The sequence below is a fragment of the Cyprinus carpio genome, chromosome B8 (genome assembly GCF_018340385.1).
Source record: "Cyprinus carpio isolate SPL01 chromosome B8, ASM1834038v1, whole genome shotgun sequence".
NCBI classification, from domain to species: domain Eukaryota; kingdom Metazoa; phylum Chordata; class Actinopteri; order Cypriniformes; family Cyprinidae; genus Cyprinus; species Cyprinus carpio.
This window is the reverse complement of record NC_056604.1, coordinates 2,638,211-2,640,710: the sequence shown is the minus strand read 5'-3', so window position 1 is coordinate 2,640,710 and position 2,500 is coordinate 2,638,211. Positions and strand designations below refer to the sequence as shown.

Here is a 2,500-nt window from a genome sequence, read left to right as displayed (position 1 = left end):
ACAGACACAGACACAGACACACACACACACACACACACACCACAGACACAGACACACAGACACACACAATACACACACACACACACACACACACACACACAAAACACACAACACACACACACACACAGACACAGACACAGACACAGACAACACACACACGCACACACAGACACACACACACACACACACACACACACACACACACACACACACACACACACACACACACACACACACACAGACATACACACACACACCACACAAACACACAGACACACACACATAGACACACACACACACACACACACACACACACACACGCACACACACACACACACACGTGTTCTTCAGCTTCAGTGAGATCTGAAGTGTCTCTCTTCATCGTCCCACTCAGGGTCTGCGCGCCTCCATCGATGCGTACGATAACTTCGACTCGATGGGTTTGGCTCAGAGGCTCGAGACACACGAGCTCATTGAGTTCAGACGCATCGCTGCGTATCTCTACAAGAGCAACCAGCGCTGGGCTCAGAGCATCCAGCTCTGCAAGAAAGACAAACTCTACAAGGTACAAACCCACTGCCACTGGACATAACATCCTACTGATATTCACCCCTACATATATTTGTGTATAGTTGTATTTATTTATTTATTTATTTATTTTTATACATTTATATATTTTTAATTATATATATTTATTTATTTTTAATACGCTGCAAGACTAATAGTTTTTATTATTTATTTTAGTATTTTTGATTGTTTATTTGCTTTAGTATTTTGTGCTTTATTAAATGATTGATTGTTTTTAATTAATAATTTTCATTAATAAAAAAATAAAAAATGAATAATTGAATAATAAAAAAATAATAATTAAAAAATTTATTTTTACTGTGTATATAGAGGAATGATTCATCCAGAAAGGAAAATTCTGTCTTTTTAATACTTTTTTATTATTATTATTAATTCTGATTTTCAATAAAAATATCCAATTAATTTAGTGACTATTTTCCACACTTTTTTTGCTACTGTGTCTGTAAAGGAATAATTCTCACAAAAATGAAAAATCTGTCTTCATTAATTAATTAATTTAAATAAAAAATATTTTCTGTTAAAAAATGTGCATTTATTTTATTGTTTGTATGTTTGTTTGTTTTCAGGTTAATTTTCATCAAAAAATCCAGATAATTTAGTGACTGTTTTCAATTAATATAATATTTTCAATAAATTTTTTATATATTTTTATTAAAAATGTGCATTTAATTTACTATTTTTAATTTATTCCTTATTAATTATCTTTAATTAAAAATTTGAAGCAAATTTAGTGACTATTTTTTTTTTTTCCATTTAATTTCTTAATGCAAGTACCTTTTTTCTGCTTTGTTTGTTGAGAAATAATGGTCATTTACTTCCCTCATGTTGTTTGAAAACTCTGGCATTATTTCTTTCTTCTGTACTTTCTGCCAAACAAAAAGAAAGGCAGAGCAGAATCAGGCTAAATCTGTCTGTGTGTGTGTGTCAGGACGCGATGCAGTTCTCCGCTGAGTCTCAGGACGGAGCTCAGGCTCAGGACCTCCTGCGCTGGTTTGTTGAGGAGGGGAAGAGCGAGTGTTTCGCCGCGTGTCTCTTCAGCTCCTATGATCTTCTGGCTCCTGACCTGGTCTTAGAGCTGGCCTGGAGACACGGCCTCGTGGACTTCGCCATGCCGTACTTCATCCAGGTGATGAGGGAGTACCTGAGCAAGGTGCGTATGAAAGCATCTCAAGCATGTGCTGATCATCATAAAGCGCTCGTACTCTTGAAATGAATTGCACCAAATGCCCTTTTCCCTTCACCTTTCAGGCCCTGAATATAAATGCTGCTATTGGATGTATTTGATTTTTATATAAACACTTACTCCATATACAGAAACAAATAATAATTCACATAAATAATTAAAATATAATAAATTATAATAAAAACAATTTTTTTGCTATGTTTATAAACAAATAATTTCCCTTGAAATTTAAATTATTATAGTCATTATTAAAAATAACATTTTATTTTATTTACGTAGAAGTATTTTTATTTTAATTAATTTTTATTTTATTAATTAATTTTTTTTATTCTGTTATATATGTTTTATTTGGCATTTTATTAATGTTTAAAGGAATGATTCACACAGAAATGAAAATTGTTATCATTAATCATGAAAAAAAAAATGTGCAATCAATTTATTTATTTATGCAAAAAAAAAAAAAAAAAAAAAAAAATCTGTTGATTTAGTGTCTATTTTCCAGCCTCTTTTTTGCTTCAGTATCAATAATTCACCAAAGGATGAAATTAAATACTTTTTTTTTTTCATTGAAAATATGAACATTTGGCAGATTCTCCTTTTATACTAAGTGAAATAATAATGTATTTTTCTTGTGGTGTTCAGGAGTAATAACATCTGTTTTGCACAGGATATTAATAATATGTTGTTAATGAATCTGTTACCGCAAAGAAAAAAAACAGAAATCAGATT

General features: G+C 31.7%; 1 protein-coding gene across 1 annotated transcript in view; it reads left to right on the top strand.

Annotated features, from left to right (window-relative positions):
• cltcl1 (clathrin, heavy chain-like 1) overlaps positions 1-2,500 on the top strand; it is a 49,664-nt gene that overhangs the window by 42,535 nt on the left and 4,629 nt on the right. Inside the window, exons 29-30 of the mRNA XM_042729217.1 lie at positions 395-565; positions 1,517-1,738. Coding sequence (XP_042585151.1) covers positions 395-565; positions 1,517-1,738 — 393 coding nt within the window. The remainder of the gene's footprint in view (positions 1-394; positions 566-1,516; positions 1,739-2,500) is intronic.